The sequence below is a fragment of the Aspergillus neoniger genome (genome assembly GCF_003184625.1).
Source record: "Aspergillus neoniger CBS 115656 unplaced genomic scaffold BO87scaffold_2, whole genome shotgun sequence".
Taxonomy (NCBI): domain Eukaryota; kingdom Fungi; phylum Ascomycota; class Eurotiomycetes; order Eurotiales; family Aspergillaceae; genus Aspergillus; species Aspergillus neoniger.
This window is the reverse complement of record NW_020291130.1, coordinates 756,954-783,825: the sequence shown is the minus strand read 5'-3', so window position 1 is coordinate 783,825 and position 26,872 is coordinate 756,954. Positions and strand designations below refer to the sequence as shown.

Here is a 26,872-nt window from a genome sequence, read left to right as displayed (position 1 = left end):
TTAGTCTAAGTAGTAGTGTTCACTTTAGTTTTATAAACCAATAATCTCTTGATTGAGAGTAGGTAGAACATTAAATATGTGTGTGTCTATAGGGTAAGGAGGGAAACAAAAGTTCTAACTGCATAATAGTATAAACATAACTAGTCACAAGACATTCATCATAACAAAAACAGGTCTATCGTATATATAATGACTGTAAACCCCGCCAAGTCCCGCTGCGAGGATACCAAGACCCCTGCCTAGTCCAAAGTAGCATAATTCTCCAATTGAACCCCACCATCTAAGCCCACCTCTTCTCAACATAGCCATAAGAGCCATCGGCTTAGAAAAGTGACGAAGAGCATCCAGCAAGACCCATCGAGATACCAAAGTTGGAAAAGTGTCCAGCAGTGACACCAACCTGGCCGTTACCCGCCGAGCAAGAGGTATCGCGCTCACCACTGCACTTGACCGTGGTGGCCTGGGTTCCGGAGCTGTAGTATTCCTGTAGTAGACCAAAGTTAGGAGATTATGTAAAGCGTACTCATAGAAGTAGGAAAACTTACAGTGCCATAGTGAACAAAGTCCCAAGGCCACATGACGTACATGTTCTGAAACATAGCTAGTGAGCATTGAATGTCAGGTCAGATAGAGTTTAGAGCGACTTACAGGAACACCATCATCAGCATTGTTACCCCGGTTCAGGGTGCCGTTCTGAGAAGCACCAAAGTTGGCAAAGTCCTCGTTACCGATGGGGTAGGCGGCAAGGGCATTGCTGATGATTGTCTTTCCGGGGAAGTTCTGCGCAAGCGCGATGTAGGAGATGTAGGTGAGAGAGCCACCGAGAGAGTGTCCGGTCGATTCGATGGTGTAGTCGGGGTACTGCTCGACCAGCGACTTGACCTCCGAGATCACATCATCGTGTACGGAAGACCAGGGTGAATAGATGCCGTGCATCATCTTAGCACCGGAAGGGAAGTTGACGCCAGACAGGCTGGGCTCGACGAGGGTGGTGTCGACGTCGTTGGCAATGTCGGTTGCTGTCGTTGATGTCAATTTAGTTCTTAGTCAATGTAGTTATGGTTTTGATGTACTAACCACTAGTGGAACCCCTCATGGCGACGGTGATACGCTTCTTCTCAGTGGAGTAACCGATGAAGCCCTTGTAGTTTGTTAGTATAAGCAGGCTTGATGGGGGCACGGCACATACCTGGGTATCGGTTGTGAGCTCATTGATTTGCTTGGTGATGGTGACATCGAAGGCAGTACCGGTACAACCGGTGTAAGCTGCAGAGGACAGCTGCGCAGCTCTGTGTAGTTCCGTCCATTCGGCCGTGTCTGCAAGAGTTAGAAAATGGCGATACTAAAACGTCGTGGACAGCTAACCGGCAGTGGCTCGAGACTGGAGCATTGGCACAGCCAAAGTCAGAGGAGTCAGGGCGAGACCGCCAAAAAGAGTGGACTTTCCGACACGCATGACGAAAGAAATGAAGGACAAGAAAAAAGACCGAGGTAATAAACGAATGGTACTACAATGAGTCTCGAGTTTGTAGGTAAATAAAAACAGAACCGTTCTACCCAACTTCCTTTTATAATGCTATATCCTTATAATCTGTGTGCCGGTAAAAGCTTGATCGGTTGAAATAATACTGATACATCACCATAGGTCGGGTACCCCGGGAGGGAAAATCACCGGAACGGAAATCGTCCTTGGATAGGAATAGATTAGGGATTAGACTTCGAAACCATGTGCAGCAGTCACCCATGCGCCGAGGTTAGAGAAAGGCAGTTTGCTTGCGGTTGAGAACCATCAGTGGCTCACCAGAATTCGGGATGTGATTAGGGCTTGCTCCGTTGTTTCATGATCGGCTATAGTGGGGATCCGTTCGGGCGACCCAATTTTGAGCCCCGGGCTTTCAGTGGTCGGACCGCACCCTTTGTTCTAATAGTGTAGCTCCCTAGCGGCCGGTAAAAGGATTGCCAGGAGTATACATAGAACAGTTCGAAATGTCTCGTCTTCGGTGCCTCTGGGAAAACCTCGGAAGGGTGTTTGAGACCTCAACGCGGGTTCCGCCCCACTCAAACGTTTTCGATAGATGTTCGCCCGCAATCACACTGAACTTTGACTGTCGCAGATCATTGAATCGGATGCCAACTCCGCCATTGTCGCGGGATTATTGAATGGCATCACACCTGTCCTTGATGTAGCGTGTCTGAATGTCGAGACCGAGCGTTGGCTGAAATTCATCGAATTCAAGCAGTTTTGTTCATTGATGCTAAAACACTCACGCCGGACCATTCCTAACGTCTACCCCAATTATCTGGTTTTCGAGGAATATTGAAGTCACAAGGCAGGTGCCCCGTCTCAAGGTTTCAGGGTAATGGAAAAGGGAATATCCGCTTGTTTTCATTTACGGCGTATCCCATTCCGATTATTAACCACGAGGCACTGTCCATGATCGTGAACACGCATGGGACGGGACTGTCAGTCTGTTGATCATAGGACTGCGGACCGAATTCGAGAAGATCAGTCCCACAAAGTATGACCACGGGATGATCGTAGAAGAATTGAAGGTGTGAACCGTCACAATGGCCATTCTCATGGCCCACATGGTCCTGCCCAATCCTCAGTCGTTGTTGGCGGTTTTCCCGAGGCGACAAATTGCAGGAATCTGATTGTAGTTGTCATTTCCCAGTAATATGGGCCTAGCCAGCTTGGCTAGAATGTGTATTGCGGAAATCTGAATAGTCTCCTATTGTTTTCTGGATTCCACAGATAGAAATTTTAGGGAAATCAAGCCGAGGTCCGCTGAAATGCCGTTCAACGTAGGTACAATACTGTACAGAGCTCCATGGACTTTTCCCTGGTCAAAGCGGCTTTTGAATCCTTGATCTGGATTGTCTTGGCACTCTGATCGTAACATGTATATTTCTTGCAGTTTCTACGAATTGGGTCGCGAATCGGTCGTATTTACCTATTGGATCAATTTACATCCATTTCCCTCAGATCAAACCAGGTGAAAGCCGCCTTTCTTAACATATGTACTAACCGGCAATCGGATCGTTCATGCCCGCCAAACTCCCCGTAACATATTTGCTGATACGACCAAAAAAGAGGATATGAAAGCTTACGTGTAGCAGAGCATGCACTAGCCGAAAAATCACCAATCACTCTTGTTTTGATTCGTAGCACACATGGAAGATCAGTATGCTGCCCTTCTGTAAAGTAAAACTTTACCTAGATCTAATGTTAATTTTCTCCATCATCACCATGCACTTCATGCATCAGACCCAGCTGAGCTCTGCCTGATCTTTATTTCAAGTTGCACCGGCTTGACGAACCACATATTCTTTGACCTCATGTCTGTACCACCTTTCTGCTGTATATCAATGTCATAGTCCCGAACGAGCTGCGGGATGAGTTTGTTGATCTCATACAGCGAGATGTTCTTGCCGATACAAGTCCTTGATCCAACTCCGAAAGGAATAAGACACTGTTCCATCATTCGGAGCTTTTCAGAGTCATCCGTCAACCATCTCTCAGGCACGAAGTCATCAGCATCGGAGCCCCAGATACTCTTATCCCGGTGAATGACCCAGCTGTTTACACCGACATTTGTCTATAACTCCATCAGCACATGTTGGATAAGGATCCAGAAAAGGCACAACTTACACCCTCCGGGAAGAATCGTCCACAAATAACAGCTCCACCCTTCGGAACGATACGGAAAAGGGGAAACCCAACACCCGGATGCAGACGCATCGACTCCTTGATAACAGCCTGCAGATACGGCAATTTCTGAGTATCCTGGAAAGAAGGCTCGCTTCCTAGACCAGCATCTTGAAGTTCTTGTCGAAGCTTCTGCAGCTTCTCGGGGAACCGAAACGAGTAGAATATCACTGAGCTAAGACCAATTCCCGTGGTGTCACTCCCAGCACCAATATTGGCTGCTGCGCTTGTCTGAATATCTCTATCTGTCAGGCCTTTGACGTCCTCTTGCCGAGCATGAAGAAGCCTTTGGACCATGGGCTTTAGCCCCTCAGGAGATGGATCTTTGAGAAACTCCTGTGACAACTCCATGAACTTCTGCGCGTTGAAACGAGTCACGTACAAGGCATCTGACTTCGCGAAAAAGCTGCCGAGGAAAAGAGCCAATGGCCGCAGCCAGAGGAGAAGGCCCACCAGACTGCTAAAGGTGAAGCTGTTATCCAAGTTGGAGATCAAGTTATTGATGTCCTTGCCCTTATCCAGGAAACCGAATCGCTCGCCGTACTGTTTAATTTAGCATGGCTAGATCGGGTTAAATAAGGGGAAGGTTGGGCTGGATGAGCATACCGTAATCTCGCTAATGGTATCAAAAGCAAAGCACTGAAGCCAGTGTCCCAGGTCCAAAGTCAACCCGTCCTTTGCAGTGGAGTCGAGCTTCGCACGCAACCGCCGGATACAGTTATTCACATAGGGCTCGTACGATACTACAGAAGACATGGCGTACATGGCTGCGACCTTGCGACGGGCGCTGGAGTGATCGGTCGTGTTTCGGACGGAAAAGAGGTTATGGCCCTCCGGGTCAGGTGAAAAGTTCCAAGCTTCGTACCAGTCCGACTTGATAAACTTGGAACCATGGGAATATATGGTCTTGAGAGCATCGAGACCATTGAGACTGTACCAGCCGGGTGCGATCCGCACAATCTTGCCTGTGAAGGTTTTCAGCATCCAGTCTAGTTTATTCTCAAATCTCCACACTTACCATGATCCCGATGCAGTCTAATATTGGTATATTGAAAATCACCTCTCGTCATTTGTCTGAGATACCAGAATCGACTGAAGCGGGCCAGAAAAGGGCCGGGAATGTCACGGTCAGGGGACAATGCCCGTCTGGCGAAGACCCACAGGACCAGGCCTAGAGCCAGAGCAGCAAGCGCGGGGGTGGAGTACATGAGCATTTTGGAATCCCGAAATGAACCAAAGCTCTGCTGTTGTGAGCAGATTCTTGATAAGTCTGCGTTTACTTGGAGCACCAGTCCACACTCTTATACTCCTGCCACGCATATAGCCAACTAGTCCTCGGAGAATTCGGTCTCGGAGATGCTGACCGCGCATGTATTTAGCCTTGAATGTTATAATCTAGGCGATTTTTGTCTTCGCTTGCAGTTGATCTGCAGGGATATTTGCTTGACTAAGCGGATCTCGGCTCGATGAGCGGAAGTTGCAGTTGAACAAGATCTTATTATACATTGAACATCGAACAACGAACATGGTTTTGAGCAGCTTGCTCGAAAAAATGATGAATCTAGCTGCTAGCTTAGACAATATCTTCTTCTTCATAAAGAATTTAATATCACATATGCTACCCTCTGAATCGTCTGTAGTCATATCGGTCCTCGGAAGTGCGGACTGCAGACCCGCCAGGTGGCTCTGATGTCCGCCAATGAGACGAAGATGGAATAATACCCCACGGCCCGGGCATGATAAGACGGCTCCAGCCCACATTACCCAGACCCGTAACCAATTGATCAATTGACGATTACTGTGTACTATTTGTGTCGGTGAATCTCACCACGTCTGGTGAATACGTTAATCACAGCACGGGTCTTAATGTCTTGTCTGCCGACAGTACTTTTCCGTTCGAGATGAAGTCAATTGTAGTATTTTTCCACAACGCACCCCTGCACTGACTCCAACCCTCGTTCTATAGATCCCTTCCCAGTCGAGAGATATATATATTTTCCCGCCAAGCCAAGGATAGACTAAATAGAGTCATGTGAAACAATGTCATTAGAGCCCATACAAACAGCTGCCATGCTGAGCTATTCCTTATTCGTTGATGCTCATCCGAGTTGCTGCTTGTCTAAATACACAATATATGGTATCCGTCCTACTAAGTTAGGATGACTATTCGTCAAAGGTTCCTATAATATAACGAAGAGCTGTAGAGGGCCAGAGAAAGAATTAGAATAAAATAACAAAATACGAATAAAAGTAATACACTGTACTCTTTCTCTGACTTTCCAATAGTAAAATGCCTACGACAAACCCACCAATCGACCAAGGAATGGCAGTGCGTTACTTAATTCCTTGTTCATCATATTGCTGCTGAGAAGCAACGTGCAAGTTCTTGGTAATCTAGAGAAATAGAGCGGAGCAATAACGTAAACCAATGGACTCCGCAATAGCAGAATTACTTTCAGTTCCGTACCCTGCTGAGAAAATAGGGTAGAGACCTTGAGATGCAATCAAATAGTGGCATAAAGCTGAAGTAGACGGGACCCGAAGCAAAGTAGTTAACAATCATCTCAGGCTAAAGCTATGGTACAGTAACTTCCTACGTGACCGTGTTATTTATAGCCGAAATACCCTGCATGTTGCTAGACTAGTTCCATATGTCGCAATATTGCCAATCCTGCAGGATGGCAGCCTTATCACACCATACCCATGCAGGGATAACCCATGTTACACAGCGGATGCAGCCACCCGCCCTTCATCACGGCGACAATCTTATCCATCTAATCCATCTTACAGATGGTACAATCACATCTCATCTAATCAATTAGAATCTCATTATTTACAATACCCTGACATACACGTACACCGAAAACACCAACAAATGAAAACTCCTATCCATCTTGCCTAAAATCTTTGGACACCATAATCCCATGCAACGGCACCTCATCCCCCTCCTCGCCATTGCCCAACTTACCACCACCGCCACCTCCAACCAACCCACTTGCTCCCCTACTCCCTCTAATATTCGTAACTGTCAGGCCGCGATCATGTTTCGGCCTCAACACGGCATCCAATTTGATCTGCTTCTGTGTGACGCCTACGCCTCCCTCGTCGTCAGGTAGATGGTAGAAGGAGTGGCGATTGGCGCGCGCCGCCGTCATGCCCGCTGTGCTGCCCGTGCTGTCAGCGGGCATCTGGCTATCGCCGGACTTGGAGAGTGGAGAGGTGCGACTGCGGAAGAGAGCAGGCACGAGGGCGGATTTGAGGCCGAGTTTGCGGGCGGCGAGTTGGAGGGCTGGACGGAGGGTGGGGAGACAGGCGGAGACGATGCCAGCGGACATTTCGATTGCCGTCCAGCCGACGGTTGGGGCAAGGGTGTAGCTTGAGTCGGCGGAGGTGTAGCTGAATAGGACGGTGAAGCGGTAGGCGGAGGCGAAGATTACGCTGTTTTTGGTTGATGTGTTAGTGGTGGTGGTTTGTTAAGGGGGGCAAAGGGAGGGGGAATTGTTACAAGAAACCCAGGCCAAAGGCGACGGTGAGGGCGATTTTTTCGGATAGTCGGAGCTGGAGTTTCCAGACTTGCGGGAGAGGAAGGAATAGGATGATGAGGTCTGTGGCGATGGTAGAGGTTGCGTTGGCGATCCAGGTGCCGACTTGACTGATGCAGTGGCCGGGGAGACTGGGGTACCAGAGTTTCTGGACGGGGACGCAGATGAAGATGAACAGAAAAGTGATGCAGATGACCCAGAGAATGACAAAGGTGCCGATGGCGTAGGCCCATTTCTTGAAGTAGGGGAAGCGGAAAATGCGGTAGTACATAAGGAGAATGCTGAGTTTGGTCCAGACTAGGTTGAAGACGTAGAGGATTTCAGCGACCACGAGGTATTTGGCGATCAGGATGATTTGGGAAGTAGGGAGTTTGTCGGCGTGAATTCCCATGCCCTCGTGTATCATGCCAAAGATGAAGCCGACGACAATGAAGTTCCATAACTGAGTTATATTGTTAACTGCATGCATGAGTGTAGTGGTAGTGAGGAGGGAAACCCTACCATAGAGAAAATAATCATCCAGTCATCCCACCATAACTTCTGCTTGCGTTCGAGACGGGAGATCACCCGCAGAACAACACAAATAAAAGCCAACACCGTCACAGAGACCGTGGTGGCCGTGGCCCATGGCTGGAGATCTTGCTTCTCACCCATCGCCCCGGACGGAGACACACATACACACACAGTTCAAGCACCAGCACCAGCACCAGCACAGGGACAGGAACAGGAACGGGTGGTCCCACGCCCGTCAGGGCGAGAGCGGATCATTTAATGTAGCAAAGGCATTAAGGCGGGAGAAATGGATCATGCAGAATGAGTAAAATCTTCAGCAGCAGACCAGGTTCCGGCAGAGGGTCCCCACTCGGGCCAGGCGCCAGACCACACAAACTTCAGTGCGGATCCAACACTCTACCATTCAGCAGATGGCAGCCGTGACCAACGAATCATCCGCTAGCGATCCCCCCAGGTCTGACCTGTCAAATACTCAATTTTTGAAGTTTTGAATGCGCGGGAACTGGTCCGACTGTGCCGGTCTGTCGCCAAGGCCACGCCAGCCGCGACCGGTTCGCTTTAGTTGCGACCAATATTGGACTCCTTGCCTTCTAGACTGTTTTGCTTTTTACAGGCACACGCCCGGATTCGATCCGGGGGTGACTCTCGAGCCTCGAATCTCGTGTCCATCGGATTCCTTCCCGGTGGACTAGTTGATTAGTTTACTCGATAGAACTTCTTAGCTCAGGCACGCGAGATATACCCGTCCATACATGAATATTCACTCGTATCTACATATAACTCTGATCTACAGAGTCCTACCTAGTATGGGGGGTGGATAAGGTTGAATCGCGCTTACGCCCCATATTTCTGAACCATCTCCAACACCGCCGCATTGACTTCCCGCGGGCTCGTCGCATTCAGATAATGCGCTCCTTCCTGCACCAGCACCAATGTGGCCTCCTTGGACCCGGTGAACTTCGAGATCTGCTCGCTTGCCACCCTCGTCTGGAAAGGGGTATCTTCCGTGCCCTAAGGATAGTAGTTCGTATTAGCCCCACCCCCAACCAAACCGAACCGAACCGAACCATTGCAACGACTTCCCCAATGTGTCTTGGAAATAAACTCACCTGCAACCAATAAACCGGACACTGCACATCTCCGAGCCTCAACACCAACCCATCCCTCGTCAACAGACACATAAGTGCCATGCGCACCTTCTTCCGTCCTTCATCGCCTTTGTATACTTCCTTCAGGACATCCTTCCAATACCCGACTGTCTCTTCTGTCGCGCCCTTTCCGAAGCCAATGCCCCCGACCATGCCGCACCACACATCATCCACGACAAAGTCGGGGGTGGGTGTCGCACTGCTCCATTTCTCCAGGAATGGAGTCAGCAGCGTTACGGGATCCCAGCAGCCCTTAGTTCTGGAATCGGAGGACTCGTAGTCCATGGATGTGCCGAGAGGGAGGACGCCGAGGATCTACGACCATCATTCACACGCAATTAGTACAACACCACCGTCAAAATATTACCCATCCACATTGGCGAAAAATCAAAGTTAATGGGAAAGAATAACGGGATATGCGTACCCTCTCCGGCGCCAACAGCGCCATGCGCATAACAATCCACCCACCCTGGCTGGTTCCCAGAGTGAACGCCTTCTCAATACCCAGCTTATCCATCACCTGCAGCGCCATGATGGCCGTATCCCAGTAAGTAAAGTGCTCCGCGACATGGCAGTGCGTGGCACCATGACCGAGAGGTTCAATAGCGAGGAGATTCGCCGCGTTAGTGAGAGTCTCGTCGTTGAATTGGGGCTCGTAGAGAGCAACAGTCATGCACATGGAGTTGATGAGCACTACGGTCGGCTTGGCGGGGTTGTAGGTGTTGTTGTTGCTGAGGCGGTAGCCGACGTCGATGCCACCCAGATGGGGGACGGTGATGGTGGTAGTTGCTGCCATGTTCTCTTTCCTTCCTTCCAGTGAACGATAATGTGGTATGTGTAGAAGAAAGAGGAGATAGATAGATACCTCTCTACTCAGAAAAGGAGGTGAAATTGAGGAGGGGTAAGCTTTGGTGATGGCATCACGTGGGGCGAACACTGAACTCTACTCAACGACAACTCAACTGTCGTTGTCGTGTCAAATCAATAGTCCAATTCATTTCTTGGTACCAGGTACAACTTACCGCGCGGACAAGAACCAAGGAACCAACCAACAAACAAACATGAGCGGGGGATTGGGATAACTCCTTCCCGAAACTGACACTGACAGGCCAAATGACAGTTCATTTGAACGGAGAAGCTACCCTTTTCGGATGGCAACCCTGACTCCATCTCCAACACAGAAAAACCTCGGAGGCTAGCCTACAAAAGCCAGAAAGTTAAACCCTAACTGTAACTCGCCTCACTACGGAGTATCTATTAGTACTGTATCGTACCTCGGCCTCACCCCGAACCCCTCCCGAGTCTCAACCGAGACAAAAAGAAAAATGGATCCGCAGGGCTGGGTCCCTGCCACGCGCTCGATTGGTTCCTGCAGCTCAGATTAAACTTCTGATGGGCGTTTCGGGCGCTTTTTAGCGGGTAAGCCACTGTGCAGGGGGGGAAGCAGAGTAGCCTAACTAGTCTATTTGTTTGTGACTGACTCGCAACTCATCATGTCATGAGTTCAAACAAAGATATTAACTTTGATTAATAACGGTCGGAACAAACGGAGAAAGGGAGAAGGACCGTGGAACACAACTTATGACAGGCAAACTTAAGCTTAATGCCGCGTGATTGGGTGGGGAGAGTTATTCGTCATGGTGGGTTTCCAGCTTTTGCCATGTGCCGAGGGTTCCGGCATAGTAGAAGATTTTTTATGATTATGAAACATGAAGATGCACAGACATACAGGCATCATGGGATCGTAATCAAATCATATCATACCATACTCATAACTAGCCCACTGCTATAAGACAATCCGATTATACCTTCTCTTCGTGGGAACTGCTTCCCTTCTCCCCATCATCAGCCACCTCCTGACCATCTTCCACCATCCTCTCCTCCGGCACCTTCGCCCACCCTATCTTCCACCAACTCTTCGTAAACAATTCCTCCATCCGTTCCATACTCCGTCCCTTACACTCCGGGAACCCAACCCCGGCCCACACCGTCGCGAGCGTCGTAAACGCCGTGAACAGCGCAAACGGGCCCCAAGACTGCATACTCTCCGTCATACTGGGGAACCCGCGCGTAATACCGAAATTAAGCAGGTTCTGGTACGTGAAAGCAATCGTTACCACCGTGCCGCGAATCCGGGTCGGACAGATCTCCGATGCCGTGAGGGAGAACACCGGGGCCCAGCCGAAACCGTAGCCTACAGCGTAGAGGCAAATTGCGACAATGCAAACATACGAGGCGGCGGAAGGGGAAGCTGTTCCGGATGAGGAAGGTGGACTGAGGGCAAGGTAGCACGTCAGGTACAACAGACAGACGACGTTGATGGTGGAGCCGATTAGCAGGACAGGACGCCGGCCGAAGCGTTCCGTCAGGAACCAGGCGTAGAAGAAGACGGAAAGAACCTTGACGAGGCCGTAGATAGCGGTGAAGAGGAGGATTTGGGAATGGCCGAGGCCGATGGATTCCAATATATCTGGGGTATAGTAGGTGATGCTGTTGCCACCAGACATAATAAAGAAGGTTTGGATGAGGGTGACGAAGAGGAGGATTTTGCGGGTGGGTGGGTGATTGATGCATTCATGGAGAAGAGATAGGAAGGCTTTGGTGGGAGTGGTGGGAGTGGATGTGGTGTCAAGTTTGCTGAGGAGTTCGGCGTATTCGCGTGCGAAGTACTCGGTGCTTTCGTCCATGCCGCCACGGAGTCGAGACAGGCTGCGACGGGCGGCGTCGACGCGGCCGCGCATCATAAGGTAGCGAGGGCTCTCAGGGAAGAAGGGGAATCCGAGGAAGAGGATGATTGCCGGGATGGATTGCAGGACGAGTGTGGTGCGCCATTGCCAGCTGGAGCTGTCGGGGATGACTAGGTACGAGGCGTAGTTGATCCAGTAACTTCCTGTGACGCCGCTCATGATGCTCACGTTGTAGAAGGTGGTCATCATTCCGCGTAGCTCGAGGGGTGCAACTTCGGAGATGTATACTGGTCCTGCTGACATTCCCAGTCCAGACCCTAATCCGGAAAGAACACGCCCGACGAGGAGTTCGGCAAAGGATCCCAGGTTGGCGGCCATGAGAACGGCTCCGATCGCATAGCAGATGGCGGCAGCGAGGATGACTGCCTTTCGGCCGCGACGTTCGCCTAGTGGTCCTGCGAGCAAAACTCCGACGGTTTGGCCCTGTATATAATAGCACTTGCTTAGTTCGTGCACTTTGTAATACTGTCGAGTCACATACCAGCAGCATGGAGGAAACCGCCCAGCCCTCATTATTCGAAACAGCCGTGCTGGAAAGTTTATCCCAGCCAAAATCTGGATCCCATTGCTCCATCTGCATAGCACCCGAGATATTGGACGTGTTGAAGCCATGCAGACCACCGCAGTACGACGCCCAAATGATGGCCAGCCAGATGTATAGTCCACGAGCCGCAGGAGGCACCTGTTTGATGGCTTGGGGAGAGAACCCGCCGCCTGCTGCTCCCATGCTGAATTAAGGGTATGAGTTTCGGGGTATGTTTTGACAGATAGAGATCCTAAGTTGCCAGAACCGGGCTGTCAACATGCAATTGACAACTCAGGCAAAGGGATCTACTAAATACCCCAGGATATCACGGCCGATGCAACCAAACGCATGATCAGTCCACATCTGCAGGTTTGGGGGGTAGCAGCCAATCCAATTTGGCCGGATGTCATCCGCTGCCAGCCAAGTCTGGGGTATGCGGATCCTATCCGGGGTTTCTCTTGGATTACTCCGGCTGGCCGGAGCTGTCCATGAGAACCATACCCTGCGCACTGACATGGTGGTTTTGTGGTACCACCAATGAGGGCGGCGCTTTAGTTGTAATGCTGCTTTTGTGGAACCTCGGGGATAGCATCTAAGACCGGAAGATACGGCATATATATAGGCGGCTGATATTTGGGCTCAACATATTGCCGAATGTACTTTTCGATGATTCCTAGATACAGTTAGCCCAGAAGTTATGTTTAATAAGCTAGGCTATAGAAAGCAATCTCAGTCGTATACTGTTGAGTTTATATGCTGAAGAATACCCCTAGACTGCCTTCCAGGGTATCCCCGTGGTATCTTTCGAGACCCTCTTTGAGGCACTCGCTTAGAGAAGCACTAAAACACATCTGAGGCGTCTTTTAAGGCACCTTCTAGGGCACCTGCAAGGCAATCACCTAGATAATTTCTAGATACCATCCGAGGCCGAGCTCCCGGAGCATTATGTGGGTGCTATGAGACTGCTACAGAGGCGAGCCCTAAAGTAAATGAAAATGTAGGATTAAAGCAAGTCTCGTTTTCCTGCTTAGGTAGAGTGCGTCTGAGTGAATCACATAATGGAGTCTCTTTGAGATTGCTTACTGTGAAGTCCGTTTGGCGAGATGGTAAGTCCAAAAAGAAATACCATTTATATTTACATGTTTTCTATACATTTAATTCATTTACTTCTTTGAAAACAATCATCAGCTATGTACTGTGGCCTTAATATGGTTCAAGGCGCTGCCAGCCCGAAGCCACGGGAGCTGTCCGGCATGATAGCTGTGGCACAACTCAGCCTCCCAGCTGTCTCCACGGCGCGGAGTAACCCGCATGGTAACATTCTTGCCCGGTTGCAGCTCTCCATCTTCTACACCAATCAGAGTGATGCGATCTCCCTCTTGCACTCGGTCGTAGTCAGCAGGATCAGCGAATGTAAGTGGGAGCATTCCCTGTTTCTTCAAGTTCGTCTCGTGAATACGAGCGAAAGACCGGGCGATGATGGCAACGCCACCGAGGAAGCGAGGCTCCAGTGCGGCATGCTCACGCGAACTGCCCTCACCATAGTTGTTATCTCCGACCACGCACCAACGAATAGAGCGGTGCTTCAAGTCCCGAGCCACTTCATGAGTAAGCTGGACCTCGTTCGTCAGCGGATGTCTCGTGTGGCCTAGCATCTGCGGGTCGTTGTCTAAGAATGCATTGGTTGCGGTTGTGAGCATGTTGTGGCTAATGTTCTCCAAATGGCCACGATACTTGTACCACGGACCAGCCGGTGAAATATGATCCGTCGTACATTTGCCCTTGACCTTCATCAGCAACTCCATGTCACTAGCACTTCCGCTCTTCCAAGCTGGGAAGGGCTCCAAGAGCTGTAGTCTGTCGGACTTCACATCGATGATAACGGAGTAAGAGGAGCCATCTGAGGGGGGCTCTTGGAAGCGATCTGCACCAGGATTGAATGATTCTGGCAATTCCTGGCCTACGGGAGGTGTAAGCCGCAGTGGCTGGGATCCTTCCACTGAGATACTGTCGGTGACAGGGTTAAAGTCCAGGCGGCCAGCATAAGCAAAGGCCGTGACCAGCTCCGGCGACGTGACAAATGAGTGAGTAGCCGGGTTGCTGTCATGGCGCCCCACAAAGTTACGGTTGTAGCTGGAGATCACAGAGTTCTTCTCTTTTCCGCGGACATCCACGTCCTTGCGGTCCCATGACCCGACACATGGCCCGCACGAGCTGCTGAGAACCATAGCACCGGCGTCTTCGAGATCCTTCAGGATACCAGCCTCTTCAGCGGTGGCCCGGATTCTTTCGCTGCCCGGCGAGACTAAGAAGGGAATTTTAAACTTGGTTATTCCGGCCGCCCGGGCTTGATTTACCAGCTGCCGGGCCTTGTCCAAATCCTCATAGGAACTGTTGGTACAGCTACCCACCATGGCGTGGCTTAGATTCATTGGCCAATCACTCTCAGCGACCGCAGTAGCCAGCTTTGAAATTGGGTGGGCGAGATCCGGTGTGAATGGGCCGTTAACATGCGGCTCCAAAGTGTTCAGATCGATCTTGATGATTTCGTCATAGTACTCCTCGGAGCCCTTATCGGCGGTGAGCAGAAGGTCTTTGACTGGGTTTGCCGCTTCCACAACATGTCCGCGGGCAGTGGCACTCAAATAGCGAGCGATCGCATCCGAGTAAGGGAATATACAAGAAGTCGAGCCAATTTCTGCAGACATGTTGCAGATGGTGGCCATAGCTGTCGCGCCCAGAGTCTCCGTACCCGGACCGAAGAATTCAATGATGCGGCCTTTTCCGCCAGACACGCCGAGTATCCCTGCCAACTTGCAGATAATGTCTTTTGTTGATGCCCAGCCTCGGAGCTCACCCATAAGTTCGACTCCAATTACTTTGGGTGCGACCAGCTCCCAAGCCATTCCCGACATAGCGTCGACAGCATCCGCTCCGCCAACGCCGATTCCAAGCATGCCCATTCCGCCTGCATTGGGGGTATGAGAATCCGTTCCAATAATCAAACCTCCTGGCCTATATTCCAAAAACTTCAGCCATGGTAATCGCGGGGCTCATGTGGTAGACATACATCGCATAGTTCTCGAAGATGACAGTATGGATGATTCCAGATCCAGGCTTCCAGAAGCCGATCCCGTACTTCTTCGAAGCGCTACTCAGGAAGTCATATACCTCTGCATGTTCTGTGGTCGCACGCTGCATATCCTTTTCCGCGCCGTTCTCCGAGATTATCAGATGATCGCTGTGCACTGTTGTCGGTACCTGTACGCGCGGAAGGCCTGCGCTGATAAACTGCAGCAAGGCCATTGTTGCGGTCGCATCATGGCAGGCGACTCGGTCGGGGCGCAGCTCCAAAATGGTCTTTCCCCGGGCAATCTTATCAATATTCCAGCGACCGCTATCCGTGTCCAGTAAATGACTGTATAGGGTCTTTTCGGCTAGTGTGAGCGGGCGATTTGATCCCTGCTTAATCGCTTCGATAGCACGAATCTGTTTGGGGTAATGAACACCCAGAATCTGTCCAATGACCAATATTAGCGTCAACTACTCTGGGTTGAAATTGAGGCGCACTGACTGGGTTACCTGAAACGGTTGTCGCATAGTTCCGGGCTCCGTTCAGAGAGAGCGGTCGGTATGATGCTTTTAGCATCGGTAAGCTCTGGCGACATCGCTGCATTTTGCTGACTTGAGAATCAAGATACGAGTATCAGCCATTGAGGAAGAGGAAGTTACAAAGGATATCCTCGAATTTGATCGCAGATTGCGTAGGTCAAGCTCTGTCTCCGGCCGAGGCAAAAGGGCGGGACTACTCCGGATCCGGCTTCGGAGCTATCCGAACAATGTCTAAGAGCATCTGCCCCTGGCTACTCCAGAATGCGGGATGGCCCGTCGGATGGCCCGATTGTCTCCCCGCTTTTGTAAGCTGGACCACTACCATCTACCTTCTGGGGCCACCGTCTTGCCCTTTTGCAACCCCGTACTATCGAATCAATCGTGAACAAGTAGCTATGGCTGTCAGACCAAACGTCCTCAGCGCGTTGCGGCGTTTCACCTCTTGTGATGTAAGTTATACCGTTCAGCACGACTCTGGCTTGAGCTCAACCAATCCCTTCAGGTCGGCGACGCCCTCGTCAAGCTCGGAGTCCCTCAGGGCGGCTATTTATCCGGTCTCAAAATGTACTCTCCGGAGTTCATGTCACCCACAGCAAAGTTCCTCGGCCCGGCATACACAGTGAAAATGGTGCATGTCTCGGACAAGGTTTCGCCAACGCCTAAGGTTCATTTCGCCGATGCCATCACCCAAAGACAGCGTTGTATTTGTGTCACAACCGAGAGGCTTGATCAGTGCTTGTTGGGGAGGACTCATGAGCACTCGGGCTCAGAAACGTGGTGCTGCCGGAGTTATCATTGATGGCAAATTTCGCGATATCAATGAACACCGGGAGCTGGGAATGACCCTGTTTGCGCGCGGCATTAGCATTTTGGGATCCAACTCTTTCACTCGTTCTTCTGAATTGGATGTACCAGTTACTTATGAGAACTCAGAGAATGGGGGGCAGGTTGTTATTAATCCTGGTGATTATATCCTTGGAGATGCGGATGGGGTGGTTGTCGTTCCGCCTGAAAAGGCAGAAGAGTGCGTGCGCCTTTGCCAGGAACGCTTTGATATTGATGAGGAGACACGGCGTTGTTTGGATCAGGGTGATGAAATAGGGAGCACTATCAAGAGGCTGAGGAAATAAGCTAGCCGTGAGATCCAGCTTGTTTTGAGGGACTGTATTGTCCTTTTCGCAGACTTGTGAATAGCCTTGAAGTAAACACTGGTGCCTCTATGGATTGTATCGGAATGTATAGTATATGAGACACACTGTGGTATTCGTTTTATATAGTCTGTCGGCTCCGATCGACAAAGGCCTTGTGATGGGGGTAACGGTGATAACAGACTGGTGTGCTTTCACAAGGTCGCTGTGCCTGAGAATGGGTCCCAGCCCCAGTCTCCGCGGATAAATTCGGCGAGAAAGCTCTCCATCGCAGAGTCAATGGAATATGTGTCAGTAACATCCATGCCATTCGGGTTGGGAAACAACAATCCAGGTTCTCCGAAACCAAGATCCAAATTGTCTCCTAAACAAGCAGAGACATTAGCACCCAAAGTGAATAGTACGCCCGTGGATGTAAGTTATGCCGAAAATACTCACCTGTAGAGTCATGAAACCCTGCATTGGGGAGACCACCGAGCCCTTCAGGGTGGCGGGATGAGTCTTCCGTTAGTTGAATACTCGAATTATTAGGAAATTCGGGAACCAAACTGGAATCGTGTAGATCAGGTTGACAGCCAATCTCAGCATGTTGGGTGTGTAGTGAGCCCCGCATTTTTGATGGGGAGGTCTGAGTACGACTTAACTGCCGTATAGTAAGGTCGACCATCTTGTCGAAGCTTCCCTTGCCATTACGTACAGAAGGCCACCACTGACCACCGATACTGAGGAGGTTGGAGCAGATCCGCAGATCCCTCAATACCTCCGCGAACAGGGTGGTGGCCTGAAGAGAGGGTGATGCCCAGATGCAGTAGATCAGTGTCGCGCCCGAGGAAAATATACCGTGAATGTTTCGCCAGTTGTATAATAGCTGTTCCTCTGCACTGAGATGATCGTATATGCGTAACTTTCGACTGCAACTTTGATAGCACTGTTTTAGAGCACTTGGCGATGGCGAACGGAATGCTTGGGAAGGCTGAAAAAGGAGCGTTATTGCTGAGTGATACAAAATCTCCAACCTGAGTTTCTCATGCTCAACGCTTTTTCTGTCCTCTTCTCGGTCAGTTGGCGGTTGTATGAGAGATGTCTCGGTTAACCATGTGTCAAGGTCAAGCTTGATCTGTGCCTGATGGTTTTCAAGGTCATTCGGCCACACGAGCGGGCGAAGCTTTTTGGGTAAATGATAGAAAAGGAGCTTTATCTCAGTTATGTACTGATCCAGTCTGAAACGACGAATGGACATTGTCATATGGGCGGATGATGGCGCTGAAACATGGAGTTGGCAATTTCCAATCATAGACAATTCTTCACTGACATCTTCTACTTCGGGACGTTGAATATCAAATGTTTCATCCCTAATACCTAAAGGACGGCCTTGGATGGTGGCTATTGTTCTATGACTTTGTTAGGCTCAAGCGTATCGGGGAACATGAATGATTTCCCTACCGATCGAGGGAGTATGTTGTATAGAATATCAGCCTCTTGACAGCCAGAGACGTTCTGGAAACGCGCGTAGACGGGCTAGGTTCTCGATGAAGGCCCAAGTCAATGCAATGCGACATTGCTATATGTGCCAGTGTCCAAATATTCAGGCCAGCCGGGCAGATCATGCTATGAATCGCCAAGAGTAATATACCCTGCAGAGATGTCACTGACACGGAGGAGAAGCAACTAGATGTTTCCGCTAAGGCCATTCTGTAGAATTTTGTCGGGGAGTAATCAAAGTTCTTTTTGCGCGTTAGTACGGTCGCTGCCAGAGAGAAGACCATGAAGACATGAAACACGGCTGTAAATACTGATATCGGCGTAGACGGTTTGCCGCTTTCATGATCAGCCATGCCATTGTACTCGAAGGGTTCCAGGCCTTCCATCCACCCGTTACTATCGTATTGGCCTGTGGGTTCCATCTGTGTGCTCTCATACAATGCCAAATACGCATTGACTAGCGAAGGCGCATGAAGAACGGGGTAGTCAATATGTATATGCTGGAAGTAGACCGCAAATAAGATTTCAGCTTCCTCGGGGGGAGGGAGTTCCTAAATATATGATGAGAAGCGTGACCGGAAACCGAGGGGAGCGACAGACCCTTGTCAAGTTCTGGTACAGAGAGCGATAGCCTTGCTTCAAGGCTTGAGAGATCGAATGCCTCCCATACTTGCTAGTTTCACTATTGGATGATGGGCTGGATACCTGTGTATCTCTATCCACTCCAATCAGCTTCGTGAACAGCAGTCCTGAGGAAGAACCCATGTAGTGCTGTTGTCGGGAATCTGAATGTAAGGACAGCATCCCAAATGCATTTGCCACAGATGATGCTTCTGCACGTGGGGTTTGGTCAGGTTCTGGGTCCTCAACTAAGTCATATGGTCGTTTTCTTGTGGCTGGCTTGTCGCGACTCTGTGTGTCAGTCTCCAGCATAGTAGTGACAGCGTTGGCACAATCGGAAACCCCCGAGCTAGACGGCAATGTCAATTCATTCTCACCCATATTCACGGATGGCCCTTTGGTCAGATCGAAGTCCGGGTCCAGAATTTTGATCTGTTGTTCGAGCCATGTGAGTCTGGCACGGCATTGCGCGATGAAACTGGGACATCACAGGACAATTAGTGCGGCTGAGGGCACAGAAGCCACGGGTGGAGGAGATCTTAATCGCGAGGAATCGAAATATCACGGTTCCGACCATCAACATCGATACAAGGGACCCTCGCTCGCGAGCAATTGCTACATGCGGGGATGCGGCCGTCACACTCCGGGGCAGGTAATTAGCAAAGATGCACAGTCACAAGCTTGGCAACATGAACATGAATGTGGGCCAACCTTGACGCGTTTAGCTCGACACCGACGACAGGCGATCCGGACTTTCTTCGGAGCAGGAGACCCCGGGCGCTCTATGTCTCGGGGACTCATCTTGGAGATTTGCGAGATGATGCGTGCAAAAGCACGATGAACCAGCGCAACGGCAACATGCGACCGGCCGGATTTGTGGGGGAAAGCGGAATGCCGGGGGCGGCGGGTGACTTTGACTCGGCCGTCGGCACATGATTTACTCCACAACCGTTTTGGTTCCTGCTTCTTTTCTCTTCTTCCCCCCTTGCAAACCCTTTATAACTTCAATTTGCGATACTAATAACCACAATGTATGTTTTGCTAGCTTTCTGCTTTATCTTTCTTGACTGATACTGCTGTCAAGTTTCTAGTACCTAGTAGTTTTCCTTTATGCGAAACTACATATATCGAGTACTGTTAGTGGATAGTATGAACCTGCCAGGTGAGCTGACTAAGAGTTTGGATGACGAAAAGAAATATCGAGAATAAACCTAGTATACAATATCAATGGTATAGTTATTTTAACATTCAACATGTTTAACTCAAAGAGGGATTGATGACATCTCAACGTTGAAACTGTACCGATGTCGCCACTCTGCAGGCTCACATCGATGCATTCTCGGGGCATGTTGAGAGCATCAGTGGCGGTCTCTGTAAGCGCAGATATAAAATCTGACATATGGACAATGTATGATTCATAATCTAGGGTCATATGCAGAGTAAAGGATTATGCAGACTTGCCAATTCGTAGCCTTCAGCTGCAGAAATGATGATATCCTCTAGCTTACTGTAGCAGGCGCCACTTTTCTCAATTCACCAGATTGACAGGAGTTTATATGATGTTTCTGAACCGCTTGTCCGACGGCCTCCAGCGCTGCATATCATCTGCAGATCAGACCTAACCGCAGATACCGGATTCTTACGGTGCAAACACTAAACCGGAAGATACTACAGCCAGGAGGATCGGGGAGGCCAATCTATTGTCCAATTATCAGAAGACAAGTCTTTATCAAGACGAGATTGCAGATCACAACCAACATGGTATTGAGGGGAGATTGTATGTTGTGTTGCATGAGACCCCCGGTACATGGACAGGGTCGCTCCGGCTGCCGTTGGGACCCGGAGTAACCCGCGATTCCGAAATGGATCCGTATACAGACAAGGCGAGCCGATCAGACTTACAAATATGAGATAACATGTAGTTCCCAGATCCCCTCCGATGAATTTGTTCCCTCGATGTCCCTCGAAGGTATCAGATTTGCTAAACTCTTCCGAGGCCCATCATGACCGTCGAACACCAAACATGCCCGGAACCGGTGCTGTTTCCAAATGGTGGCTGGGACGTCCACCACCACATATTCGAGCGTATGATTCTGGACTCCACACATAAGCTTAACACTCTACTAAGTAACATCATACTGATGCGATCGTATGTGTAGCGGCGAAATTCGCCTACGCCCCTGACAGACATCTCACTCCGCCACCCGCGACCGTCGAGCAATTTCTCGCATTTAAAAACAAGATTGGGATCACCAACTCGGTTATCACGCACGGTTTATCATACGGGTCAGACTGTACATCTCTCAAAACATTTGTCCGCGAACTAGGGGAGTCGGGAACGAGGGGCATTGGAGTCATTAACCCAGAGACAACAACACCAGAGGAGCTCCAAGAAATGCAAGCAAAGGGTATCCGAGGTATCCGAGTCAACTTGTACCAATACCAGGCAATGCACGATGTGGAACGGCAGAAACAAGCTTTGCGTGCCCATATTAGAGCTATCAAGCCACACTGTCCCGGATGGAGTATAGCATTCACTCACGTGCATCCCGAGTTCTGGGGAGAGTTGAAGCCTATCATCGAGGAGGAGATGGGATCCTCTAGCCTGCATCTGGTCACTGATCACTTTGCATTGCTCAAGGCCGCTAGCATGTTGCCTGCAGAGTACGAGGGTGATATCACTCGTCAGCCCGGGTTTACGGAGATCATGGATCTGGTCCGTTCTGGACTTCTATACGTGAAACTTAGCGCCCCATACCGCTTAAGTCATGAAGCTCCGCGGTATGCAGACGTGAAGCCTCTGGTGCGCGCTTATGTGGATGCCAACCCGCAACAGATCCTTTGGGGGAGCGACTGGTGAGGATTCTCAAATAAGCACTGTGATGGTTCGCTGCTAATGCTCAAGTTAGGCCTCATACCCCGCATATGAAGGTTCGTACACGTGAAGAGGCACTGACGGAAACACCATATCTGGCCATCGATGACGCGAAATGGCTGAAGAGCTTGCGGTCCTGGGTCAGTGCAGAGGAGTGGCAGGCGATAATGGTGTCCAACCCCACTAAACTGTATAACTGGTAAAGCTGCGTGTTATTGCGATGATAGAGTATGAGGGTATGGCAGTTATGCCACATTATAGATAACTATAACCTCTTATTGAACTACATAGAGCTCGTAGATGCTCAACCTCGGCAGGGAAGAGCCAGAAGTACACAACAAAACAGGGGATCGGAAGAGCCGTGACACGCCTAATCCATTTTGGGAATAGCTGGTTTTCGGGATTCAGCGGTATCTCCGACGTCCGACTTCCGACCGTCAAAAAGGTCCACCTTTTGCAAGTCACATTGTCCTGAAGAATATAGTCTCGTTTTGGTCTCTGATTTAGTATATATCTGCCAACGTAACCTATTTTCTCTTCGATGGTACCCGTGCTGTGAAACTTCCATCTAATCTTTGGAGCAATTGATCTGTCTTATCAAAATGGGGCCAAGGGTGACTGACGATCCTCATCAAGCGGGTCCCCCAACCAACAAACGCGGCATGAAATCCGAGTCCATCTCAATCCTCCACTACCGGGCTTGGCGCAACGCAATCCCTCTTAAATATTCCTCCAGACCATTACTTCTTCATGAATTACACCCTTGACACGCACAATGTCGGCCTCTATGCCCTCTAGCTATCGCTCCCTCAATCTACCAAACTCGCTGCCCCCGCTAAATCAGTCGTGCGAGAGTTGTAGGGCGCTCAAAGTACGCTGTCTGCCGGATCCCAACGTCCCGCGCCAGTGTCAGCGCTGTACCCGCACGAGAAGAACCTGCGTGTTTGCCCGCACGCTCCGACGACAGCCACGGAAGAAGACTGGCTCTCGAGTGGCCCAGTTGGAAAGAGACGTGCGGGATTTGCGCTCCCTGTTACATGACCAGATCCGACCGGATTCAGACCGCGGGGAAAAGGCAGATGATGCCGCGGCCGCTGCCGCAGTTACTGACCCTCCGGGGGCGTCTGGCCGCGACGCAGCGTCCTTGCCCGCACTCTCATCATCTACGCGCATGGAGCCCCCTAGTGTCCACAATGCCTCTGCTCAGGGTGACTCAGATCAGCATGCTAGAAATCCTCCTGCCGAGCCTGCTCCCACCAACAGTAGCCTGACCCTGATGCAGTCGCCAGCTGGCTCTGGGGACGTGGTTGATCGCGGCATCGTATCGCTTGACATGGCGCAAACGTTGGTCTCATTCTTCATCAACGAACAGATGCAATTCTACCCAATGGTCGTGTTGCCATCAAACACAACTGCGGAATCATTGCGCAGAACGAGCCCGGTGCTTTTCCTGTCTATTCTAGCTGCTTCCTCAATGACCTTAAATCCTCACCTCGCGGAGACTCTGAATGAGGAGATGCTCAAGATATTTGCAGAACGATTTTTCCTCAGGCAGGAAAAGTCAGTGGAGCTGATTCAATCAATCCTCTTGATGCTTATCTTTTACTTCCCCCCAAAGTCACGTTTACAGGGTCAATATTACCAATACACGCACATTGCGACCACCATGACTCTAGAGCTTGGTATAGCAGCTGGGCCGGCGGGACGGAAAAATTACCGTTGTCATGGCGGATATGGTGATTTACCAGCTTCCATCCATAGTGCCCAGGCGCGCGCCGTACTGGGCTGCTATCACTTCGCGTCCAAGTATGGACTCTATGATTATCACGTAGTTGTTACACGACTGACCTAGCCGTAGCATAGGGATTCGAACGCATCGACCGAATATGCTCCGCTTCAACGATGTGATAGACGGGTACATACACCACCTGAGAGAATCTACAATCGGCCTAGATCAGCAAATAGCAACATGGTTTGGCCTTCAGCGGATCGTTGACGATACACTATCCTCACTGGGCCAGGACAATACCCTAGTGGATATTTCCCTTCGTGAGTCGCAGATGCTTCCAATCCTGAATTGGTTCGATTCTCGGATGCTTCAATGGAAGAGGACGACTCCGAAAAACATGCTCACAAGTAAGTCGCATCAACACATAAATGGAATCCTGCTTATACAAAAATCTCCAGCATGGATGAACCTGGAATATCACCACATGTACCTCGCCATCTACGAACTTGCCGCTGGTGAAAGCTACCGCGACCCCGATGCCCCAACCCGCAAATACTACACCCTCCCACCCTTAGAAGGCGACATGGAAAGACACAAAGCAAACGCACCTATAACGGCTGCACGGGTCCAGATAATAACGAAATGGCTGCTGGCCTCCCACCAGATGCTAGACGCCTTCTTAGAATGCGACACCTCTACCATGCGCAAGCTACCTAACATGACCTACATCCGAATGATCCTGGGCATCTCATCCCTACTTCGAATATATCACACGGCCCAATTTGGCCCTCTCGGTGAGGTAGTCTCTTCCCAGATGATGGACGTTGACGGCTACCTGGACCGTGTCGGACAGGCTCTATTACGAGCGAGTGGAGAGCAGAAGTACCGCGTCCCGAGCAAATGGTATCACGTTGTTGCGATCAAGAATCGAGAGTGGTTTGAACAGATCCAGAAGCGGATAATTGCTCGCCCGAGTGATACACATACCTATCTACGCGGCGGAGTTCCTCCACCAGCGTCGGGTGTCCACATGTTGGATCCTCACCGAGGCCCAGGCTCAGCTGCCATACTACCCTCGCTCGGGAGTGGCATGGCGGGTCCCGCATATGCTGAACCGTGGTACGCAGACGACTCCGCGGGAAGGGTCGATCCGTCACGGTCTTTCCCTGCTGTGAATGCACCAGTCTTGTATATGGGACAGATGCAGCCCGTAGAAGGGGATATCGGGGAGAGCGCTTTTCCATTACCAGTGGGCGACGAACCGTGGCGGTTGGATGAGTCGATGCAAGATAGCGTGCCATTCCCATATTGATGCCGGCAATGTCTTACATCTGGCCTAAACGGTCTAAAGGTTGACGCCAATGATTTACCCAAGATGATATGTAAAAAATAACTGCTACGAATATTTCAATCCTTGTTTAGCAATGAGGATCATGACAATCGTCTTCTAGAAGACCAAAATGTCATTAAGCTCCTCAAATGCTTACATTTCCATAAGACACCCATGTCTATTATGAAGGCTGAGTTCGATTTTTCATTCAATCCATGTAGACTAGACATTCTTAGTTCCTCATAACCTCTAAGCTCGTTTCGGTGAGGTAAACGCTATGCATTTGGGATGGACCTATTCACAGAGCTTGAATATTCGCTGGGGTTACCATGGACAAAGACGACGCGTCCATACTGTCTTCCGAAAGGGCAAATGGTCCGGGTCTCCGCACTCCTGCTTAGGATCAACTGGCTTCAAGGCTGAGTATTAATTCCAGGATTGATGGCTACTGGGTCAATTTCATCAAGAATGGAAACCCTAATGGCGAAGGATTGACCTATTGGCCACCCAGTAAAGAAAATTCAACGACTACATGGCTTGGCGACTCTTGGGGAGCTGGAAAGGTTGCAGAGCCGGCCCGAATTGATCTAATCCGAAGCTGGTTCGGCCAGAATGTCGAATAGTAGGATACCTCGGATGGGCCAGACTTTGTGAGATAATCTGTGTGAGAGTATATCAGCTTCAGTAGCTTACGTGGTAGTGGTAGATATCTTCTTTGGCTTGCAGTCTGTAGCCCATGGCAATAGCGGACTTTGCATACGCGTACTGAGTTGAAACAATCTTTTCTTATTTTTTTTTTCTTCTGGTCATTTGTCTTCACCTAATTTTTCCGAAAGATGCACGGTCCACGTATATCTCGTCCTGTATCCAGTAAAATCGACACAATGGACGTAAGAAAAAGAAAACTGGAACATAATCGTCAGGGTCGTCAACCCTAACTGGACCCTCAGGGACTAACTAGTAGGCGGCCGCGTAGCCCTCTCCACTCTGCCCATCAACCCGCCCTATTTACCCCATCAAAAATGCTCATATCTCGGTTGTTGACGCCTGAAAGCCCTGATAAGATGCGATCAGTGGGCGGATGGACCCTTCAACGGAAAAGCCGGCAGCCGGAGATCGGGGGATGCCGCCACAGCCACATCCGACGTCCGACAGAGACTTATCACAATCGTATTCGGACCGCGTCTAGGCAGGTACGGATGCGCAAATAGTTAGTATATTCTGCACGAGCTTTACCTGGGCTGACTGGAACCCATCCCTGGTCAAACTGTCCGACGCCATGAACCCCGGCAACGCCACAGCAGACAACTTCGACCTCTCACCCTTCTACAACCGCGGCTCGAAACTCATCCACTACCACGGCCTCGCGAACCCGTCCATTGCCACCGGCAGCAGCGTCGACTTCTACAAGCAGGTTCAACGGACTTTGCAAAGCAAGGGCATTGATCTGGATGACCTCTACAAGTTCTACTTAATCCCGGGAATGGAGCATTGTGGAAGCATGCCGTCGAATATGGAGGCACCGTGGTATATTTGTGGTTCGTCGCAGGCGTCGAGTATTGGAAGTGAAAGGTTGGCGAATCATTTTCATGATGGGAAGGGGTTTGATGATGGGAAGCATGATGCGTTGTTGGCTATGATTGGATGTGTGGAGAACGGTACGGTGCCGGATTATTTGGTTGCTACTAAGTTTCATGATGAGGATGAGTTGGATTGTGTTGTTAAGTAGAGGCCGATTTGTCTGTGGCCGAAGCAGGCTATGTATATCGGGAATGGGAGTTTGTGGGAGGCGAATAGCTGGGAGTGTGAGGGGTTATATTAGAGGTAGGCTTGGGGGGGTTGTATACCTAGCTATGCCTTGGTTGATTGAGGGTGATTGTACTCTACATT

General features: G+C 50.2%; 11 protein-coding genes across 11 annotated transcripts; 4 read left to right on the top strand and 7 right to left on the bottom strand.

Annotated features, from left to right (window-relative positions):
• Positions 1-322: 322 nt before the first annotated feature.
• Positions 323-1,456, bottom strand: BO87DRAFT_421393 (putative alkaline lipase; the record flags this gene model as incomplete). The annotated part of the gene is made up of 6 exons (XM_025627052.1): positions 323-484; positions 546-590; positions 649-1,019; positions 1,078-1,141; positions 1,190-1,317; positions 1,366-1,456. 6 exons carry the CDS (start codon positions 1,454-1,456, stop codon positions 323-325), a joined length of 861 nt encoding a protein of 286 aa, XP_025484714.1.
• Positions 1,457-3,195: 1,739 nt separating this feature from the next.
• On the bottom strand, positions 3,196-4,923 carry BO87DRAFT_324828 (cytochrome P450; the record flags this gene model as incomplete). The annotated part of the gene is made up of 4 exons (XM_025620079.1): positions 3,196-3,599; positions 3,653-4,252; positions 4,316-4,674; positions 4,728-4,923. The coding sequence occupies 4 exons, from the start codon at positions 4,921-4,923 to the stop codon at positions 3,258-3,260; spliced, it is 1,497 nt and encodes a 498-aa protein (XP_025484713.1). The 3' UTR covers positions 3,196-3,257.
• A 1,671-nt stretch (positions 4,924-6,594) lies between these two features.
• BO87DRAFT_298106 (uncharacterized protein) lies at positions 6,595-7,905 on the bottom strand (the record flags this gene model as incomplete). The annotated part of the gene is made up of 4 exons (XM_025619045.1): positions 6,595-6,657; positions 6,697-7,147; positions 7,215-7,693; positions 7,753-7,905. 4 exons carry the CDS (start codon positions 7,903-7,905, stop codon positions 6,595-6,597), a joined length of 1,146 nt encoding a protein of 381 aa, XP_025484712.1.
• Positions 7,906-8,598: 693 nt separating this feature from the next.
• On the bottom strand, positions 8,599-9,834 carry BO87DRAFT_349147 (alpha/beta fold hydrolase; the record flags this gene model as incomplete). The annotated part of the gene is made up of 3 exons (XM_025621012.1): positions 9,337-9,834; positions 8,874-9,227; positions 8,599-8,775 (listed from the first exon to the last, which is right to left on the bottom strand). The coding sequence occupies exons 1-3, from the start codon at positions 9,706-9,708 to the stop codon at positions 8,599-8,601; spliced, it is 903 nt and encodes a 300-aa protein (XP_025484711.1). The 5' UTR covers positions 9,709-9,834.
• An 880-nt stretch (positions 9,835-10,714) lies between these two features.
• BO87DRAFT_403162 (sugar porter family MFS transporter) lies at positions 10,715-12,701 on the bottom strand (the record flags this gene model as incomplete). The annotated part of the gene is made up of 3 exons (XM_025625751.1): positions 10,715-12,082; positions 12,141-12,376; positions 12,692-12,701. 3 exons carry the CDS (start codon positions 12,699-12,701, stop codon positions 10,715-10,717), a joined length of 1,614 nt encoding a protein of 537 aa, XP_025484710.1.
• Positions 12,702-13,369: 668 nt separating this feature from the next.
• On the bottom strand, positions 13,370-15,861 carry BO87DRAFT_421388 (aconitate hydratase; the record flags this gene model as incomplete). The annotated part of the gene is made up of 3 exons (XM_025627051.1): positions 13,370-15,200; positions 15,256-15,701; positions 15,760-15,861. 3 exons carry the CDS (start codon positions 15,859-15,861, stop codon positions 13,370-13,372), a joined length of 2,379 nt encoding a protein of 792 aa, XP_025484709.1.
• A 281-nt stretch (positions 15,862-16,142) lies between these two features.
• BO87DRAFT_403160 (RraA family protein) lies at positions 16,143-16,927 on the top strand (the record flags this gene model as incomplete). Its single annotated transcript, XM_025625750.1, has 3 exons — positions 16,143-16,246; positions 16,300-16,461; positions 16,568-16,927. The coding sequence occupies exons 1-3, from the start codon at positions 16,193-16,195 to the stop codon at positions 16,925-16,927; spliced, it is 576 nt and encodes a 191-aa protein (XP_025484708.1). The 5' UTR covers positions 16,143-16,192.
• Positions 16,905-19,508, bottom strand: BO87DRAFT_79005 (fungal specific transcription factor domain-containing protein). The gene is made up of 4 exons (XM_025629567.1): positions 19,028-19,508; positions 18,389-18,978; positions 17,384-18,336; positions 16,905-17,309 (listed from the first exon to the last, which is right to left on the bottom strand). The coding sequence occupies exons 1-4, from the start codon at positions 19,427-19,429 to the stop codon at positions 17,140-17,142; spliced, it is 2,115 nt and encodes a 704-aa protein (XP_025484707.1). The 5' UTR covers positions 19,430-19,508; the 3' UTR covers positions 16,905-17,139.
• A 1,439-nt stretch (positions 19,509-20,947) lies between these two features.
• Positions 20,948-22,158, top strand: BO87DRAFT_403158 (amidohydrolase 2). The gene is made up of 3 exons (XM_025625749.1): positions 20,948-21,133; positions 21,208-21,904; positions 21,958-22,158. Exons 1-3 carry the CDS (start codon positions 21,052-21,054, stop codon positions 22,124-22,126), a joined length of 948 nt encoding a protein of 315 aa, XP_025484706.1. The 5' UTR covers positions 20,948-21,051; the 3' UTR covers positions 22,127-22,158.
• A 322-nt stretch (positions 22,159-22,480) lies between these two features.
• Positions 22,481-25,161, top strand: BO87DRAFT_324814 (Zn(II)2Cys6 transcription factor). The gene is made up of 3 exons (XM_025620078.1): positions 22,481-23,729; positions 23,782-24,059; positions 24,111-25,161. The coding sequence occupies exons 1-3, from the start codon at positions 22,699-22,701 to the stop codon at positions 24,962-24,964; spliced, it is 2,163 nt and encodes a 720-aa protein (XP_025484705.1). The 5' UTR covers positions 22,481-22,698; the 3' UTR covers positions 24,965-25,161.
• A 1,004-nt stretch (positions 25,162-26,165) lies between these two features.
• On the top strand, positions 26,166-26,854 carry BO87DRAFT_78960 (uncharacterized protein). The gene has a single exon (XM_025629566.1). It carries the CDS (start codon positions 26,262-26,264, stop codon positions 26,709-26,711), a length of 450 nt encoding a protein of 149 aa, XP_025484704.1. The 5' UTR covers positions 26,166-26,261; the 3' UTR covers positions 26,712-26,854.
• The last annotated feature ends 18 nt before the right edge of the window (positions 26,855-26,872 follow it).

What these genes read in the sequence shown, in the direction of transcription:
- BO87DRAFT_79005 (XM_025629567.1), bottom strand. Translation starts at nt 19,429, where the DNA reads ATGGGTGAGAATGAATTGACATTGCCGTCTAGCTCGGGGGTTTCCGAT. An exon ending in TGTACCAGAACTTGACAAGG is followed by an intron (nt 18,979 to 19,027) that starts GTCTGTCGCTCC and finishes TCATATATTTAG; the next exon opens with GAACTCCCTCCCCCCGAGGA. An exon ending in ACAACATACTCCCTCGATCG is followed by an intron (nt 18,337 to 18,388) that starts GTAGGGAAATCA and finishes ACAAAGTCATAG; the next exon opens with AACAATAGCCACCATCCAAG.
- BO87DRAFT_403158 (XM_025625749.1), top strand. Translation starts at nt 21,052, where the DNA reads ATGACCGTCGAACACCAAACATGCCCGGAACCGGTGCTGTTTCCAAAT. An exon ending in CCACCACCACATATTCGAGC is followed by an intron (nt 21,134 to 21,207) that starts GTATGATTCTGG and finishes TCGTATGTGTAG; the next exon opens with CGGCGAAATTCGCCTACGCC. An exon ending in ATCCTTTGGGGGAGCGACTG is followed by an intron (nt 21,905 to 21,957) that starts GTGAGGATTCTC and finishes TGCTCAAGTTAG; the next exon opens with GCCTCATACCCCGCATATGA.
- BO87DRAFT_324814 (XM_025620078.1), top strand. Translation starts at nt 22,699, where the DNA reads ATGTCGGCCTCTATGCCCTCTAGCTATCGCTCCCTCAATCTACCAAAC. An exon ending in TGCTATCACTTCGCGTCCAA is followed by an intron (nt 23,730 to 23,781) that starts GTATGGACTCTA and finishes ACCTAGCCGTAG; the next exon opens with CATAGGGATTCGAACGCATC. An exon ending in TCCGAAAAACATGCTCACAA is followed by an intron (nt 24,060 to 24,110) that starts GTAAGTCGCATC and finishes AAAAATCTCCAG; the next exon opens with CATGGATGAACCTGGAATAT.
- BO87DRAFT_78960 (XM_025629566.1), top strand. Translation starts at nt 26,262, where the DNA reads ATGAACCCCGGCAACGCCACAGCAGACAACTTCGACCTCTCACCCTTC.